Source organism: Jatropha curcas, chromosome 10 (assembly GCF_041381405.1).
Source record: "Jatropha curcas cultivar XTBG-Jc1 chromosome 10, XTBG_Jcur_1.0, whole genome shotgun sequence".
Taxonomy (NCBI): domain Eukaryota; kingdom Viridiplantae; phylum Streptophyta; class Magnoliopsida; order Malpighiales; family Euphorbiaceae; genus Jatropha; species Jatropha curcas.
The window spans coordinates 1568431-1585299 of record NC_143160.1 but is presented as its reverse complement, the minus strand read 5'-3'; the positions used below and the strand labels follow the sequence as shown (position 1 = coordinate 1585299).

General features: G+C 32.8%; 2 protein-coding genes across 2 annotated transcripts; both read right to left on the bottom strand.

Moving 5' to 3' along the window:
- Positions 1-2356: 2356 nt before the first annotated feature.
- Positions 2357-7450, bottom strand: LOC105648819 (putative trehalose-phosphate phosphatase C). The gene is made up of 10 exons (XM_012235325.4): positions 7153-7450; positions 4403-4592; positions 4145-4285; positions 4007-4078; positions 3788-3916; positions 3629-3682; positions 3349-3450; positions 3115-3192; positions 2792-2932; positions 2357-2699 (listed from the first exon to the last, which is right to left on the bottom strand). The coding sequence occupies exons 1-10, from the start codon at positions 7392-7394 to the stop codon at positions 2517-2519; spliced, it is 1332 nt and encodes a 443-aa protein (XP_012090715.2). The 5' UTR covers positions 7395-7450; the 3' UTR covers positions 2357-2516.
- Positions 7451-9460: 2010 nt separating this feature from the next.
- LOC105648353 (DnaJ heat shock amino-terminal domain protein) lies at positions 9461-15902 on the bottom strand. The gene is made up of 2 exons (XM_012234714.3): positions 15717-15902; positions 9461-12214 (listed from the first exon to the last, which is right to left on the bottom strand). The coding sequence occupies exon 2, from the start codon at positions 12075-12077 to the stop codon at positions 9819-9821; it is 2259 nt and encodes a 752-aa protein (XP_012090104.1). The 5' UTR covers positions 12078-12214; positions 15717-15902; the 3' UTR covers positions 9461-9818.
- Between the last annotated feature and the right edge of the window lie 967 nt (positions 15903-16869).

Here is a 16869-nt window from a genome sequence, read left to right as displayed (position 1 = left end):
AGGCATTGCGTTGAGAATTTTCTGGGCAACAACCTTAAAATGGAAAATACTTGTCTATCTTAAAAATGGTTCTCTCTCTGTCTGTACATAGATATGCACATTCCCACTCTATTTTTACTTCTTATATTGCCTCCTACAATGGTGGAGCTAGATTCTGTAATTCTGGGAAAGTATCCTTGAAGATTACGGTTCATGGTTAACCAGCAAGTCGATGATGGTGGCCATGAACCCATTCCTTTTAACCCAAATCTACACTTGATTAAAATTTACTAATTTACTTTAAGCTAATGAAGTATAAACTATTATGCATAACTAAAAAGAAAAATTATAATGGACATGATTGGAATCACACTAACATTTTTTTTTTTTGGTCTAAATGATGATTTGCAAGAATAAAATTACTCAGATATTTAGAGAAGACCAAACACTAGTGCTTGAAATTAAATTAATATAGACACGAGTCACCTGTACAGTATATTGACTATATTTAAATAACAGCAGTGGAGAATTATATATGCATTTTAATTATTATAACTGGGAAATCAAAATTAAAATAATGTAGTGAGAGATCTAAAGGGTGCTGTCTCTCTATTGGATGAAACCCAATTGCTTCCAGCAAATCAGCACATGAAAATTGTATTACTTCTTTTCAATTTGTACAAACACGTATGCAATATAGCAATAGTCCATGGTGATTAATTTTAATTTCTGTACTCTCAAAAGATTTTCAAAATCAAATTCCATTGTTGATCTTCATTATTAAATTACAAACATATAATTCAAGCACCCAACACTCACTGATGATTAATTAAAGTGAGGTTTGTTTATATTAATTTCATTTTATTATTTGTTAATCACAAACAAATCTTTAACGGATTGCGTATTGGTGTAAAGAAATGAAATGATTTTAGCATTAATAAAATCAGTTTCATGAACAAATGGTGACAAGCTCTTCAATCCATAAAGGTTGGTAAGATTGTTATGTTAGAAAGTGGCTTTGATGGGTTTATATGTGCTCCGATTCCTAAGTGCATGCGATGTATCAATGGTCGAGGATGCAAAATGAAACCTAAAATTTTATGAAGGGAAGCTTTCTTACAACATCTAAACATAATTAACTATGAACACAGCAGAAAGAAAATTAAAAGTTCATGTTTATTTTCAAAAATAAAAATCCTAGTAAAATTTTTATCAAAGTACTTGTATGGTTTTACAGATACGTACTGGTATTTTCTTTTCAATAAAAGGAAGTGCAAAGGTCGAATGCTTTCGTTGATTTTACCCTTTTTGAGGTTCTTGTATTGGCAAATAACAATAAGACAAAAGTATTTGGAATATTCTGGTAAAAGAATTCTAATTTTACTGTTTGCGTAAGAAGACAAAACTTAAAAATATATATATATTAAAAGGAATAAAACCTTTTACATATGCTTATAATTACTTTAGAAAAGTCCGTAAGATTTGAGAGACTGCAACTAGGTATGTGTTAAAATCCGTAGGATTCGGAAAGCCTGCAAGGGAAATTCAAAATAAATAAATAAATAAATGTGATTATTATAATTTATAGGCAGGAGAAAAATTATGTGATGGGACTTCTGAAAAAAACAAATGGATTCACTGAATTTTAACGATTGAGGTCAGAATGGAAGGCCTTTTACATTATCCTTACTTTCTCTTTTGTCTTTTCTTTTTTTTTTTTTTTCTCTTTGGATTTGTATTGATTTTTATTTTCTCTAATTTTTTTGGCTAAATTAAATTATATAAAATACTCTAAATATTTTGAGTAATAATAATCACACTTCAAAACGAGTTCAACTCCTTAAATACTCTAATTTTACTTCATAACAAACTTCATCTTCAGAGAGTTGAATATTGTTCATTGCTTATTAACCTTTTTCTTGTATGTTTAAATTTAGTTGATAAGGTGTTATTTTATTAGTCTTTTTCGATCTCTACCTAAAAGTGGAGAGTAGGATTGACACACCAATACATAATTGTGATAGAGAATGAGCATAACATTCCTCTTTTGCACCACTGTCGTTTTATTGCCATTTCCTAAAACGATTTCTTAAGTTGAAAGCCCAAAACAATGACAGCGAATAAACCACAGTGTGTTAAAATACAAAAGCAAGTGCAAGACTTTCGATTTCTTCTCTTTTTAAAAACAAAAGTTTTTCTTTCTGATCCCGCTTCCTTAGGCAGGCTTCAGTATGAATGACTAGCCGTTTCAGCCGATGATTATAGACTTTTCTGCTGAAACGACCCAGCTTTGAGCCTTTTTACTGTGGGTCATAAATGTAGTTGGACATTGACAAGAGAAACCATCAGCCCATGATGAAGGCCCATCGAGCCCAAGTCAAGAGGAAAGAAGTTTTTTTATTTTTAAAATTTCCAATAGAGATTCATTTACATTAATTGCTAATTTAGAAGAAGGAAGCATGATTTGCAGAACAACTAAAACTTACATACTCCCTCTCTCTTCCTTAAATATATATACGCAAAATCAAGAGTTGGTTTCAATCAGTTACACCCCAGATTTGAGCAAATGACCTACTTGAGCTAGAAGACTTCCTCCACCGAGCTAGACGTAACAAGAAAGCTAAAACCTCCGATGGATCATGGAGAGAAAATGAAGCTTTAGTATCCTTTGGACTCGAACTTACAATTATAGGGTACCCTTCTCCCCTTCTTTTTATTACCTGCAAAATATTCATTCATTCATTAATTAATTAATTATATATATATATATATATATATATATATATGAAAATTTAATCACACGTTTATATACCATAAAAGCATCTTCGTCAGTTCGATCATCTCCTATGTACACTGGAAGAACATCATTGGAGTTGCTTAGCCCTAGAGTGTCTAGGAAATATTCCACAGCATGGCCTTTGTCCCATTCTATTGAGGGTCGTATTTCCATAACCTTTACATGAATTTGCACAGCTGTTAGAAAATTCTATTTAAAATCTGAACTTTTTTTTTTTTTTTTGATTTTTTAAATTATAACATTTACAAGTTCATTTCTATCCTTGTTCCAAGATTAACCAAACAACTCCTAAAAAGGAGGAAGAAAAAAAATTAAAAGATTTAGCCCCATGCATGTACCTTTTTACCCCAAGTAAAGTGAAATTCCGGGTAATGTTCAAGCACAGATTTCACCTTCTCTTCTAAAATTCCACAATCCTGGATTTAAGATAAAACAATAAGTTGCACTTGTCAATAAAAATTCAAGCTTATTTGGGAAAAAAAAAATTTTTTTTGACATCTAAATAGATAAATTTAAAAAAAATTAAGGGTTGTTTAGATACTTTAGGTAAAATTAAATGGACACGTATGTACCTCTTCTCCAACTTGTCGGAAATGTACAGAGATGCAAAACTTATTGTCCTCGACACTGGCACCTTGTATTTTCATCACTTTCTCTTTCAACGTTGTCAATATCTGTTGCAAACACATATAACTACTTATTCTTATTACATGACAAGCTGCACTCATGCATGGATGCTAACGCAATTAAATAAAACTACGTACTTATATTTATATGACGGATTAATTATGTTCTGTGACCACGTAAAATGGAGCAAAGGGTTGACTTGGTCAAAGTCTATAGTTTAATTACCTTCTGAATTGCAGGTAAAAATTCCTTAGCAGGTTGAAAGAGGACCTCATTTCTCTACAAAAATTCAACAACCAATGGAATAATTAGTTAAAGTAAAATTCTAGTAAAATATATAATAATTAGTCAATTATATCTAGTAAAATATATAATAATTTCTACCTTTTTGTCGAGGGTTATTGTATTGTATTTGCCATCGCAAGACTTGATTACTGGTCTTGGTGGTGCCATAATGTCCATACCATGGCTGCCTGCGTAGTATACATTACTTAACTGTACAAATTCTTTTACCTGTAGGTGTCAATGAGAAAGATTCCTTACAAAGCTTCAAAAAGAAAGAAAGAAAATCAGTAAGGAACAAAAAATTAAGTTGATACTTACCTTGTCTCTGCTCCTACCACTAATTATTGCTGTTGGAAAATATTTGGCAACTTCTCGTACTGCTGCACGCATCTGCAATATAATTTTGTTAACTAGCTGTATCTACATAAACATTAAAGAGATATAATGTTTAATTACCTCATCAGACATGAATGCAAGATCAGGATTATCTACAATGGGCGAAAGAGTACCATCGTAATCTAAAAACACGACAATCTTCTTCCCTTTTGCTGCTTTCATCATCTGATCAAATGAATCCAATGCACAAGGGTGTTCCACCTGATTACAATAAATTAAATATCATCATTAGTTTTTTCTTTTAAGATAATTTTCCAATATACGAACATAGATATATATATATATATATATATATATATATATATATATAAAACTTACCAGCCATGAGTTGTAATTTGGGTCTTTGGGTTGGCTTAAACTCGATGCTTTTGTTGCAATTATGGAGATAACCGGCTGCAATTTTTGTTTATTGGTAGATGATCTCTGAAATCCCATAGCTTGATTCAACTTCGCAATATTTCTCTTCCACATTGGTCTCAACTGAACTTTAAGTAATGATTTAATGGTACTGTAAAAGGTCACAAGTAAATCGCAATTACAGTGGGATAACTGTATACATATTCCAGGATCCAGATTAGATTGTTTCAGGTTAAGAGAGGTCGCTTTCAAACTGAGAATTCTTTTAATCCAACACAAGATAGCAAAACAAGAAGAGAACAAAAGCGAGAAAATAATTCAACGAACAAATCGGATTCAATGACTCAACAAATTGAAAGGTCGTTAACAGCCGATTCATCTGATACTGACGCGAGCTACCGTCCAAAGGTTTCAGACAACTTTAGACGTATAATACAATGCATGATCGTTCAGTTCCTTTTTTCTTTTTAAAAAGAAAAAGAAAGGCTGCATTAGGGTTTTAATTTGCAATTAATTACATAAGTCTAGTTTGTTTAATATGTGTAGTTTCGTGGCATTGTCTCCTGTCTAGGTTCTAAGACAAACTTGACACTTCCTAGGAATTAATTAGCATAATTCCTCAAGATTAACGCAGCTTAGGGTGTTTCCTTCCAGTAATATATGCAAGTCTTAATTAGCAAAAATTAAGCAGAAGAAAACATGAGGACAAGAGTGAACTTAACACATGCAATGTCTCCAGAGGACACGTGTAACCTTTGAAAGCCATAACTTATTTTTATTATAGAAAGGAAGAAAAAGAAAACGACCCACCCTAGACTTTTTGGAACCGAAAGTGTGTGAACAGAGAAAAAACAAAGCAATTACTAAGTTTATAATAATTTAATTAAACTCAGACATCAACTAGGAAAGACCAACATCACGTGTCAACAACTGAAATTGTTCATTATCAGGCTTTAGACATCTGGACATGGTTTCATATAAACAATAAACTATATATATATAGAGGACGACATGTCAAAGTCTTCTAGGAAACTACCATGAACTTCTTTTTAATTAAGTATTAATCAAACATTTGGTTAATTAGTTTAATATAAAATCATATATATTTATGTATTAATTAGGTGCGGTTAGTCCCTACATCAGTACAGCCAATGCATGTCTGCTATTCACGACAATTTTCATAGGCTAATGACTTCTTTTTTTTTTTTTTTAATTAGGGCAGTTGTTGTCTTTAATTTTCTTGGACCAATAATCTTCCATGTTTAAAAATCTCATACCATAAAACAATATCAATGAAAAAAATTTCTCTTGGTTCCACACAAACTTGTACATTGTGTTATGTATTTGTTTTTTTTCATTCAAATAGTTTAAATCACATTCTCGAAAATAAAAATAAAAGAAAGAAAGAAAGCTACAATCTAAGGCATGCACGTCTACTACCAGAACAGACATTAAATTTCTCAAACCTAAACTATTTTTATTTCAGGCTTATATATATTGCTATCATATATAAGATTTTCTCAATTTTCAAAAAAAAAAAAAAAAAGAATATAATTATAATCCAAAAAAGTAATACGAATAGTGTTTTTATCTTCATTAAAACACTAAAACAATAGTTTTCAGGTGTTAACAGATTACGTCTTTCTCGAAATACAGACTTTGAGTTTTGAAATCATAACTCACATCATAACATGCCTATAACCGTTTTTCATGTACTAGTCTGCTTTCTTGATGATGGTTGGTGGGGTCCGCACTTCCACCTTCCAAAACCACCGGATCCTTTACTTGGACTGGACCCACTAGTCGGTGGACCCTAAAATATTTACCCCACACGTAGCTTGTCATCAACTGACAGCCACACGTGTCATGTGCTCGGCAGGGTCAATTAAATGGGGTAGTTGACGGCCCCGGATCTGGAAAACTATGTAACTAGTACTATTTTTTAAAAATTTCTTTGTGGGTCCAATGGGCCTCTAGGCCCAGTCCAGTAATGGGACGCCATATGCGACGTGTACGATCTAGATACCATGCTTTTACATCATCTACCGACTTCTAAAAGGCCAAAATAAGAGAGAAAAGGACCTGTAAATAACTGAAAAAAGAAATCTTAAAACTAGTAAAAGTTTGATAATAGTAGCGCGTGAGCGACACATTTGAAAAGTTTAAGTGGAGGTGAAATTTACATTCATGTTAATCGCGTGATAATGTTAAAGTATGTCTGTGCAGGTGAAAAAACTAACTATCAACTGCTTTTTCGTTTTATTCGCAATGTTTCTCGCGGTATGGTAACTTTGTAAGAGCAATTTGCAAAATCCCGGTTTAAATAAATGGAAAATTTTAGCGGTAACAAATAACTTTTAGGATTAAACTAATGCAAGCAGAGTTTTTTTTTTTTTCTAAAAAAATATTGTTTAAAATTTATGATTTTTTTCCAGAAATCATTTTTAAAAATTATTTATCACTGGTTTGACAGCTATAAACCAGGCCGAGGTAAGTCAATGCTAAAAAGATTATTAACAATAAAAGAGTCCTCTTGTTTTATCAGTTGTCGCCGGCAAAAACTTTCCACCGGAGATTAAAGAAAGAGCGACATGCATGAAGTATAAAATCAGAGAAATGAATATATGAAACAACAGACATGAAAAGCAATAATAACAAAAAGAAGAAGAAGAAAGAAAGAAAGAAAGAAAGAAATGGAAGTAAACGCTTACCAAGTTTCTTGTGCGAGCCGAGAAGCTTCAAGAGGAGAAAATGAGAAAGAAAGAGTTGGAACCTGGAAGGATACAAAACGACAGAAGGAAGGGAGTTTAAGACAGAGAAAGAGAGAGAAGTAGTAATGAGGGGAGAAGAGAAGAGATGGTTTGATTATAAATAGGTGAAGGGAGGGGAAGATTTTATTAGGGATTTTGGAAGTATGCGAAGAGGGTAATTTCTTGGTTCCCCATTGCATCATAACTTCCAAACTTTTTATTACTTTTGCAAAATATTTTGTGGGATGTTGACATCTGCATTGACCAAAACGGGGTCTCTCTCTATAGTTCTACTCTCGCTTTTTCTTTATTCAAGTCACCCTCCTCCATGTTTTCAGTCAATTTTAGGGTCACATACCCTACTGCGTATATATTTTCTTATCATTTAGAACTGAATAATTGGTAATTTTTCAACCGTTTATTGATCAATTAGGAAGTGAATTTTAATGGTTCGATTTTATTTAATTTTGGAAAGAAATTTCTGAATATTCTACGAGACAAATGCCGAAATTATATATGGTAATTAATTAATAAAAAGTTGCTTGCTAACTAAGAAAAAGGAAAGGAAATCAAAAAAAGAAGATTAGATGTTGGGCAGCCCTTGTGTCCATGTGGTGAAGTCGTAGAACACCCCTATTAGAATAGGTCTCTGTTAGAGGGAGCACATATGTTCCCAGTGAACACTGCATGGAGACTCTATATGTATATCTCCAGTACTCTGCCACAAAGATTATATATTTATTTTTTAAAAAAAAAAAAAAATGAAAGGTTAAGAATTTCTCCTTATAATTCCATGAATTTGACCCATCAAAACACGAATTCCGCTTATTATAATAAGAAATTGCATGGAACTTTGTTGCCATTAATTTTTCCAATCTTAACAAATATTTATTGCTCTTAAGGTTCTTAGTCCTCTCTGTATTATTTCTTCGAAGGAGACACGAGGTAATTATATAGCATTAAACAATAATTAATTTAATTAATTAAAAATATTACTCCCTAGCTAATTAGATATCTAGGTCGGTCGGAGAAACCAATTACTGCATGTTGCTGGTGGTGGTTGTTGGGTATTACAGTATGGACTTTTGTGTATTTGTTTATTTTTGTTGTAGAGAAAATACATTTATGAGCATGTGATTTTATTCAGATTCCCTTCTTTTCTGGTTTTAATTATTCAGATTCGGATTCATTGCTGTGATGTGTTGGATAGTTTTGTAATTGAAATCATAAATTAATTTAACTATTTTGAAATTTGAATAAATAAATAAATTTAAATATTTCCATCAACAACACCCTTGACGTTTGTTGTAGTGCAGGGTGTCAAATTTCTATTATTTTCCTTTTCTTAATCAGAAAGTAAAATCTTAAATTTCTCTCTTATATTTTTTAAAGTTAAAATTAAATCCCCTTATGCAAGTTTGAAACAACGAGCTCATAGCTTGCTGAGGCCCAGCGGCTCCCAACAAGCGAGCCGGACAACGGAATTCCAAATTGGAACAAATGGTTTGAATTGGTGGAATTTAAACTATTAAACGTATATATTTCATAAATTTATCAGATTTCTTAGCTTGGTCCAAAAAAATTTCATCAGTCTTAATTTTATCGTTCTAGAAGAGAAAAAACAAATGTAGAATCTCTTAAATCACTCTTAATTCCATTAATTTAGGGGCCAAATTTTCTCAGTTCTACCATTTTTTTTATTAATAATATAATTTTTTTAACAATTAATTTTATTTCAAAAACATTTTCCAAATCTATGAATTATATTTTTCAACCAAATAATTAAATGTAAAAAATTCTTTTTATTTCACAATTTATAAATTATGCATTCCATAGAGTATACAAAACTCATATATTTCACACTCTCATCAATCAAATCGACGTCTAACAGTAATATTTACATCTTAAAAAAATAATAAGTAAAAAGAACTCTTTGGTTTTCCTGTTCTTTGTACAGGGCACAGGTGGTGCGACATCGCAGAGCGGCAAGTTCCTCTAATATTGCTTTCTGATCCTGATGATATATTGACTGCTTTCTGTTTCTGGGTGAAACTAGAACACCCCACAGGTTTAAGATAACAGAAAGGAGAAGTCAGCTGCAAATTAGAAATAAAGGCAAACTGAAAACCTTAATGCCATTCCCAACATTAATCAACAAAACAAGCTGTCATGCGTGGCAGCTGAAGAACAGTAGCCAGTTGCTCCCTGTAAGGTTTTTAACAGTAACATTTCACACAACGCTCTTATATCATCGCTAAATAGCCGGAAATGAAAGAAATTGTGACAACTCACAAGCATAAGCAATACAGTTAAATGGGCTGCTGCCAGCAAACTCGATCATGGTCAAGCATGAGTTCATTTATACCCATGATTTGACTGTTCTAAGATTATACAGCCAAAAAAGCAAAAAAAAAAGGAGACTTTGAAGCATTTGCAGATCCAGTATGGTGCAAAAAAGCATCTACAGTTTGGATCAGCTATACAAAGGAAAAGAAAAAAGAAAAACTTACCTATACCGGTGTATCTTCAGCGTTTCCACTAGCTAATTTCTCAGCCTTTTCATCATCATCTACAAACATTGGCTTTCTCAGCCACCTATATACCCAACCTTATTTGACATTCTTTGCTTATTCATCGATTTCTATTCTCTCACCTTCCTTTGCATTTGAGGCTTTCTCCACCATCTCATCAACCTTCGTTTCTGTAAAATTCACTGTTATCTCTTCCACAGTTTCCCTAGTAGTCTCTACTGTTTGTGCCTCTGTAATTACCTGAAGAAGTTCTAAAGGAGTGGCTGCCGGATCTAACTCCCGACAACCCTTGGGAGCATTATGAGCTTCTTCACCTGTAAGCAGATGATCAGGGACCTGATGAGAAAAGCGTAACATCGCCTCTTTTGGAATCCTCCTAATTTCATTGGGATCCATATGTCTATGAAAAACTGTCTTGAAACCAGCAACCTTAACAAGAGGAACCACTGACACACCTTGTTCTTCATTATAGTCATCAAGCACCTCCACCATCTCATATCGGTGGACTTCTTCATCTGGAGTATGCTCATCCCAATCCGGCGACCAGTTTTTATAAAGAGCCCAAACATCTCCGTTTCCAGGAAGAATCCGAATGGCTCCGCGAGTGCCTTTTGTCCATTTAACCTTGTGTGAGAAAGAATTTAATGTTCTGCTGATCTCATGTTTACCAGCTCTGAAATCCCCACAACTCTTAGGGAAGCCATAACCTACCCAGTCTACAGAGCTGAATTCACGGTTGGTTCTCGAGTTAAGCCAACTAATCTTCATCTTGAATGGCTTCAAGGAAATCACCTTGTGAATTCGAGCATAATAACGAGGCATCCCATCATCTTCATCATAGGCAGCCCAAACCTGGTCATCGCCAAAAGAACGTTCAGTTCGATCCAAATCAAAATTGTGAAAATCAGGATCTGGAACATTAATTGACATTGGTGCGGAGGTCTTTTTAGTGGAATCATCCGAAGATAAACTAGGGAAAGACTTCTTGCTTCGATTTCCATAAGTTGTAAAATTAGAGTTTTCGCGATTCTTAGGATTACTTGTATCGTTCCTTACCCGAGTTTTCTGTTTTTTACTCTCTTTTGGTTTCAATTCACTTGACCTCAATTCTTCGAGCTTTTTACAAATATCCAAACGCGCCTTCTGCATCAACATATTTCGGAGCTCAAGAAGTGACAACTCCCTCTTGCTGTTGAGCTTATTGCTAATACTAGAAGAGCCATAAACTCTTTGTGCTTCAAAATAGCCCCTTCTTTGTTCAGATGCACTTCCCAAGCCTGCTCTTCCATTACCCATGTCAGCTCCATAACTATTCATGTAATTTTCATCAGATCTTCTCCTTCTGAAGAGTTGATCAGCCCCCAGAGCAGAGTTACTAGTCCTCAATTCAGCAGCTGCCTTTGCATCATCATGCTCTCTCCTCCCTTGTTGATGAGAAGCAGAAGATGATGCAACCGAACCCCCAGAACCAGCCATTCTGGAAAAATGATTCCACTGGAGATCTGGGTTATTAGATGAATTTACTCCAAAGCCCTCAGCTCCTGAACTTTGAACAACTCCACAATTTCTTCCAATATTAAACAGGTTACTATTCGCAGCACGATGTCTTGAATTTTGATGCTTTTGGCGAGAAGAATAGTTGGATGGTTTTGTAACATTTGGAGGCGGAGCCTTCTCCACAGCAAAAAAGGCCTCGTTACAGTTTGGGCAAAGGAGAGTGTGATTAAGATAAATCCTCAGATACTCATACTGTGTCTTACATCTATTGCAGATAGTCCAAAAGGTTTCAGGTTTTGGATGGGAAGGAGATGGACCTGAGGTTGGCACTGCTCGAGTATTCTTGTTTTGAGTCCTTGCATCTGAATTTACAGTACTGTTACTACTATGAAAGCCATTAACAGTAGTTGGTGCTGATGGAACCTTATTCTGGGTTGAAACTCGCTGTTGAGTTCCTATCACATTCAACTTCTCATTGTATGCTAATCTCTTACCCTTATCAGATAATAAACTCCATGCCTCTGACACCAGCTTAAATGCGCCATCTGCACCCAAAGATTTGTTTTTATCAGGGTGAAGCATGAGGGCTAGCTTCCGATATTGTTTTTTGACTGTCTCATCATCAGCCCACGGATTTACACCAAGCACAGAATACCAATCAACTTCACCGGTAATTGTTTTTTTCTCTGCAGAGGCATACACATCAAACGTCACCAACAATTGAGATAAACCTTCAAGCTGAGGGAACAAGTTTTGGGCCTTCAAAGCAAATTTCTTTGCCCCAGCATAATCTCTTTCTGTAAACTTCCTCTCAGCAATTTCTTTGGCCCTGACTGCTTCATCTTTATTACACTCCATATTCCCTTGTGTCTGGAAATTGATCCTACCTCTCCTTTCTATATAATACCATCAAAATTTAAACTACGAAGAATATGATTCCACAGCCTGTGGTTCCTCCATACTTCAAGACGAAAATTGTAATTTCAATAGAAGACCTGTTCAAATAAAATGAAACAGTCGTAATGAAGAAAATTATTAAATAGGAATACCATTAAATGGATCATAATGTAATTGCAGCATGACCTTTATTTCATATCAGCATTATGTGGATCTCAAATTTATTTTCTTTCCAGAAAATGAAATTCCATAGGTTGAGTGATGCTTTATTTATATTACTCACTCGGAAATAGGAGCAAGTTAGTTTGATTATAGCAATAAAAGCCAATAATATACATCTGGAATGGGAAAAGTAGCAATAAAAGGGAAACATCCATTCTTTCATGTGCTATTATTTCCTATAAAAGTACAGGAACGCGAACTATATCAAAGAAAATAGTCTACAATTGCCTATTGTCGAAAGAAAACCATAAACCCTAATTACAAACTTGTGCATCCTCATGCCTAATAGTGAATATCAGTTTCAAGCCCAAAAAATTTAATATGCATAATATGGATATCCTATAAAGTTGACTAGCATTTCAATAATATACATATTAATGGATTATAATTCAATACCTTTAACAATATATGCCAAGTCAATAAAATCAAGTTAAGTCAAGATTGAAAGAAGATGATATAGGACAATAATGAACTTCAATTACAATTCACAAATTACCTAAAATGTTGGCTTCATGCATTGCACACTACTTACTGCTATCAGTTTCAAATGAGAGAGAGACATTTATTAAGATTTCATATTGAAATTCAGTATATTTGTGATCCCAGAATACTTTTAGTAGTAAAAAATTCCAATGAGAAGTGATAAAAAACTCTAGCAACTTAGAAAAGACAATCATCTTCACATTTACATTTATGTGATATCAAAAAATGGAGTATACATGTCATAGAGGTGTATATGTCATACAGAGATATCCAGTATGCTAATATCATTATTAAAAATGAGGATTTCACAATCAGAATCAACTACAAAGATTTGGATCTGGAATCTGCCCACTTCAATACCAATATGCATGTTTTTAAGTCTGTATCCTATAATAAAGAGCATAAAATTATGAATCTTTCTGCAAAAGGTATATCCATAACTGTCTATGCTGAACCAAATGCTTCAAGAGCCCTTGTTCACAGCTTATAATAATGGATTTTTGCTCAACAATACCTTTATTTCTCTATTAAAAGGGTGAAAATCTTCCCCTTAGCTATTAGCCAGGTTCACCTAATGCATTAGAAAAGTATCCAGTAATCACCTTGCAACTCATCCGGTCTATAGTTGTAGTTTCAAGCAAGCCTATTTAAAGTTTTTGTCATTTTCGCAACTTGTAGCTTTAGGCATCATGAAACCCTACCATGTACGTATCTTATGCCTGATGATGTCGGCAAAGGAGTAAATAGGGTTTCCCATACAACGTTAAGTAAATATAAACAAATAAAATTAGTTGTAAATTTCATCATGGCTTTAACGCTAATATTGACAAACCTATAAACAAATATTATTTGATAATCCCGAGGGACATCCCAAAAGTAAAAACTTGGGATCTCGACCAATAAGTCTCAGGCTCGAATCCCCTAGATGGGATGGTGGAGGTGTTGTGCTTACTTAAACTTAAGTGTTGAAGCAAAAAAGTCGTAGATTAAACTTGACTGAGAATAAGCGGCTTGCCTTTGACTGAGCGTTGTCAGTCCAAAGAGAGACATAAACTCTTAATCTTAATTCAAACGATTTTGATTCTCTAATTCAATGAATTTTTTTTCACTGAAATTGAAAAAAAGTTCAGAATGAGAGTTGGGCGATTTCGCCTGGAATGCGTCTTGAGCAATCGGAGAAGCACTTTGATAAACAGATTTAATCTTGACCGAGGCTTAACAGCGCCTCGCTAAACGAAAGCTAAAGAGATTAAATAGACTGGGGGGCTAGGTATATTATTCTACATTTTCCCAAAAGAACATTCATTAATTTCTTTCTTCCCCATCGACCACGATCTATGGGAAGGGAAGAACTACCCCCATCGTGTAGTTCTTTATTTATTCATCTTGTACCCAAAATGACGTTATATATGAAAGGAAACAAATGATAGGTTAACCTTTCAACTCATTTGTTTATTCATTCATACTTATTTGGGAAAAAGAAACAAAATAATTAGCTCATATCATCTAGATATAAAACAACCATTGGTAAAGATACCATTTTAAGGCAAAGCTAATTGCAGTTTCCCATTGAAATTCAAAAACACACTAGAAACAATATAATTATTATATGTTGCATGAATTTTCAGACAAGCTTACATACATCAGTTGACAAGCTAATCCATGGTGAAAATGCTTTTTGTATCAAATCTCACCAACAAGATAGATGTTTCAATGTGTATTAGTATGAAAAAACTGGAATATAGAAAAAAGATTTACAAATAAATCCAAAAGAAAAGGAAACAATGCTTTTCCTCATATTTTTACAAATAAATAAATAAATGAAATCATAGAAATTTTTTGCACACAAAATTCAGTGGTCTTACAAATAAACAGAGAAACAAGATTTTGCAAAAGATTTACACTTATAAAGTTTTCCTTCTTGTAACATAAAGCAATTTCATTGTCCTCAACTTTGCATGAAATGCAGCATGATCCTTATGAAGTTAAAAAATTTCTTTTTCTATCTTTTGCTCTTTTTCTGCAGATATAGACATCATCACTTAACAAAATTCGCCAAAATTTTCCGGATGCAACTTCTGCCACAAACACATTCACTTCCAGACTAATATACGTATATCATTTGATAAGTCAATCAATTATGTGCGACTTCTTTGCTTATCAAACTCCACAGATTAGAGGAATGACCTATGCGTGTTAAATATGAAAAACTGATTTAGTTAAAGACGTATATAGATCAATAAAGAGTAATAATTCTTTCCTCCTACTATACATTTCATTCACCCATTACAACTTTTTCCGCTTTTCCTTAAAAAAGAAAAAAATAATTCCTCATTTCTACCAGATATGAAATGAGCATGGTTTTATATCCTAGACTTTATTTTTCCTTCTTTCGTCCTCAAGATTGATATGATCCAATCAAGAAAAATTGAAGCCGTTTTTGGGATCAATCACACTGATTCAACTCGTTCGAACCTTCAATTCGACTCCCAGTACAAAGCTTTCAACTTTTTTTTTTTTAAACTCATCTCGGTACTTACGTAAGACAATCAAAATCTCAAATTTAGAAAGAAAACGAATTAGTAAACAATGCTCAATGATTCAAAAACATACAATAAAAAAAAAAAAAAAAAAAAAAAGCTGAAATGAATACAAATCAAGAAACAATCTTTTCATGGATCTACAGTGAAGGAAGTTTGGAGGCAAACCAGCAACGGTCAATTTTCACCATTTGAATTATCTAATAGAGTTCAAACTGAAAACCCTAGATTCTACAATCTTCAAGCAAAACAGTGCCCAAATTAATGAAGACCAAAAAAAAGCCAAAGAAAAAAAAAAAAGAATGCTCTTTCCAGAGCAAAAATTGGGGGTGGACAAAGAAATACGAACAGTTACCTATTTAAAGAAAGTCTCTTCAGGTGAAGAAATTTGAAATCTGAAAGACCAGTATCAATCAGCATGCACAGTGACTCATTTTGTCAAAAACCCATGAGAACCTGAGAAGAATTCTCAAGGGTGCCCAAAACTTGAATAATAAAGGACTGAATAAAAATTGAGAAAAAGGCAAGTATGGGTTTGGTTCATATTTTACTTTTTTCATTAACCCAAATACAACCTTTTTTTTTTTTTTAATAAGACACTTAACTATGGTTCAACTTTTAACTCTTCAGTTGAGTTTGTTAACTTGGGTTAATTTGTAACTCTAGGGGTTGAGTTTATGTGCCCAATTTGCACAAAATTGTTTTTAACATAATTGAACATTTCTTGAAATGAATGACATTTTTTGTTGATAATTAGTTACTCGTTATTTAATCATGAATTTTCAATTTTCTTTTTTTTTTCCTTATTATTATTATTATTATTATTATTATTATTACAATAAAAATAGCCTAATATACTTTTAAATTAATATTGATTATTATCCATATTACTCCATTGAAATTAAATCTAATATGATAATTAGATTCACTTTCTTTTTTTAATTGTCTCAAATTATAGCCTCATTTCTCTTTTTAAAACAGTATAATCTTTATAATTTCTTATTTTACCTCTATTTAATATGCATATCTACTATTAATCAAATTTTAAAACAAATAAAGTAATTAATATTGTTTCCTATTACCAACTAATTCTACAAATTTAAAATATTGATCATATTGCAATGATATTAGGAAGGAAACTAAGTAAAAATTATGGTTAAATCATATTAATTATATTTTATTAATTAGTGGAAGGCCTATTGTTAGGGATGAGGGATTTTTTTTTTTTTTTAGTGCAACAATCATGGTAATCAAAATTATGGATTGACTAATATAAATTATAGCAATAATAATTTTATTTACACCTCCAATCTACCCAAAAAAAAAAAGGAATAATGGCTTGATTTATTTCCTTAATAGATTCAATGTAATGGTAATATATTTATTGAACTTGAGATAAAATAGGTAAGTAAAAAAATTATTTTTTTAAAAGGAAAATATGACTATAATTTGTAATATATGAAAAGGGAAACTAAGTCTATTTTTATATGATTTTACAAATAAATTCC

What these genes read in the sequence shown, in the direction of transcription:
- LOC105648819 (XM_012235325.4), bottom strand. Translation starts at nt 7,394, where the DNA reads ATGATGCAATGGGGAACCAAGAAATTACCCTCTTCGCATACTTCCAAA. An exon ending in TTTTACCTGCAATTCAGAAG is followed by an intron (nt 3,451 to 3,628) that starts GTAATTAAACTA and finishes TGTTTGCAACAG; the next exon opens with ATATTGACAACGTTGAAAGA. An exon ending in TCCGACAAGTTGGAGAAGAG is followed by an intron (nt 3,193 to 3,348) that starts GTACATACGTGT and finishes TCTTAAATCCAG; the next exon opens with GATTGTGGAATTTTAGAAGA.
- LOC105648353 (XM_012234714.3), bottom strand. Translation starts at nt 12,077, where the DNA reads ATGGAGTGTAATAAAGATGAAGCAGTCAGGGCCAAAGAAATTGCTGAG.